The sequence below is a fragment of the Sinocyclocheilus anshuiensis genome, unplaced genomic scaffold (genome assembly GCF_001515605.1).
Source record: "Sinocyclocheilus anshuiensis isolate Anshui unplaced genomic scaffold, SAMN03320099.WGS_v1.1 scaffold241, whole genome shotgun sequence".
Classification (NCBI taxonomy): Eukaryota; Metazoa; Chordata; class Actinopteri; order Cypriniformes; family Cyprinidae; genus Sinocyclocheilus; species Sinocyclocheilus anshuiensis.
Genome location: NW_015540865.1, coordinates 337,214 through 339,543, shown reverse-complemented (window position 1 = coordinate 339,543; position 2,330 = coordinate 337,214). Strand labels below are relative to the sequence as shown.

General features: G+C 31.2%; 1 protein-coding gene across 1 annotated transcript in view; it reads right to left on the bottom strand.

Annotated features, from left to right (window-relative positions):
- Window positions 1-2,330, bottom strand: part of tex47 (testis expressed 47) — a 10,206-nt gene that overhangs the window by 2,708 nt on the left and 5,168 nt on the right. The window contains exon 5 of the mRNA XM_016485598.1: window positions 933-1,161. Coding sequence (XP_016341084.1) covers window positions 933-1,161 — 229 coding nt within the window. The remainder of the gene's footprint in view (window positions 1-932; window positions 1,162-2,330) is intronic.

The window sequence follows — 2,330 nt, the reverse complement described above, 5'->3', positions numbered from 1 at the left end:
TTTATTAATTTTTTTTTTTTATAAATATAGGCTATACTGTAAGTTTGGAAAATTGTTTTCTTGTCCCAAATATACATTTTGAAATATATTTTGGTATATGAAGATTTAAACTAAATATATTTTCAATTTAAAAAAATATATTTAATTGAGCTTCACTATTTAAAACATATATTTAACAATTATTTCAAATATATTTTGGCCAAAAAAATAATAATTTGCCATATGGGTGATTCCAGCGATATCATTCCGCATTGTCGCTATCAATATAGTTGTGGTGTTGAGTTCACTATTCTCTTATGTTCATAGTTTATCATTCTAGGTTTGAATGTGCTGATATTCATCAAAAGTCAGAGATCTTAATTTGAACTCAAATGTTTCTCGTCAGATCAAATCTGTTCACAATAATTCTATAGCTCTATTAAAGCAATAAGCCCCAAGAAGCCGTGGTTTACAGTGAATTTATAACAGCTAAGGGGCGTTGTTAGCTGTTAAAACCCCTTAGCTGTTATAAATTCACTGTAAACCACGGCTTCACGGGGATTATTGCTTTTATAAAACGGTTACTCCATATATGTAGTAAGGTTTCACAAAATAAAACAGAGCAAATAAAGTGTAATGATATTAATAAAAACAGTATTCTTCCACCAAACAATGTAGCTCCTCAGAAACAGTTGTGGTTGCTACAAAGTGGTTGCCGAGCAACACACAAACGTAAACAAAGGTGTATGTTACTTTGTAGAGTCATTTACAACAGCTTCGAACGCGGCTCAGCCAATCAGAATCAAGCACCGGAACTATCCGCTTTATAAACTATGTTTTTCAACTATTTAGTCCAACTCTTCTTTCTCCTGGGGAACTTTAGGAGAGACAGAGAAACGAAATCCTGAGCAATGACAGAGAAACCTTTATGCACAAATGTACAGTATTTGTACCGTGATCTGTTGTGTCTTGTTGAGCAGGAGGCGTCCGAGCCGCAGGATCTGATGAAGGGTGTCTCTCACGAGTTCCTCTGGGCTCTGTTCGTCTGAGACGAGCGTCCGCTGGCTGTCACACTCATGCAGCAGCGTGTAGCTCCAGTGCTGGAAGAGTCTGCTGGGAAGGTCGTGGGACACCAGCAGGATTCGGGGCTCCAGGATCGGGCCGCTGCGGGGCAGAGAGCAGCTTCTCCATTACACCACATTACAGCCACATATGTGACCCTGCAGCACAACAGCAGTCTTAAGTCGCTGGGGTATATTTGTAGCAATAGCCAACAATACATTGTATGGGTCAAAATTATACATTTTTCTTTTATGCCAAAAATCATTAGGATATTAAGTAAAGATCATGTTCCATGAAGATATTTAGTAAATTTCCTACCGTAAATATATCAAAACTTAATTTTTGATTAGTAATATGCATTGCTAAGAACTTCATTTGGACAACTTTAAAGATGATTTTCTCAATATTTAGATTTTTTTGCACCCTCAGATTCCAGATTTTCAAATAGTTGTATCTCAGCCAAATATTGTCCTATCCTAACAAACCATACATCAATGGAAAGCTTATTTATTCAGCTTTCAGATGATGTATACATCTCAATTTCGAAAAATTTACGCTTATGGCTGATTTTGTGCTCCTGGGTCACATTTGACATTTCTACACGTTTCCTGTTAGGTACTGGAATAAATCATTCATGCTTCTTTGACAGTCTTTAACCATTAAATAACTATATTTAAATATACTATTACAAAAATTAAATAACAAAAGTAATGCAGCTTGCTCATTTTTATTATTATGCTCAATAAACAACACAAACAATTTACTTATATAACAAGACATCCAGATAAGAAGGAACAACTTATTACAAATACAGTGTTTATGTAAATAATAATAATAATAATAAAAATAAATGATATTAACATTTTTTGATTAAAAATTTTTTTCTAAAACAAAAAATTATATTAAAGTATATAGTATAGTTTTTATTAATATATATATATTTTTTAATTTTAGTTTTATTTAGTTTTATTATGTTTTTATTATTTTTAGTAGTTTTTGTTTTGTTGATCTGTCTATATAGTTTTTATCATTTTTTATTTCAGTTTTAATTCGACTTATTTTAGTATATCAAGTTAAACTAAATTAAAATGGGAAATGTTGCCTTAGTAACTAGCTAGTTTATAATATTTTACTTATTTAATTTTACAGTAAGTAACGAAAATGTTTTTAATGTTTTTTTATGTGTTCTTTATATGTTTTATTATATATATATATATATGCATTTTTGTCTTGCAGATGTGTTTATTCATATGTTTCAGTATTATTTATTGTTAGTGTGTGAATTACAG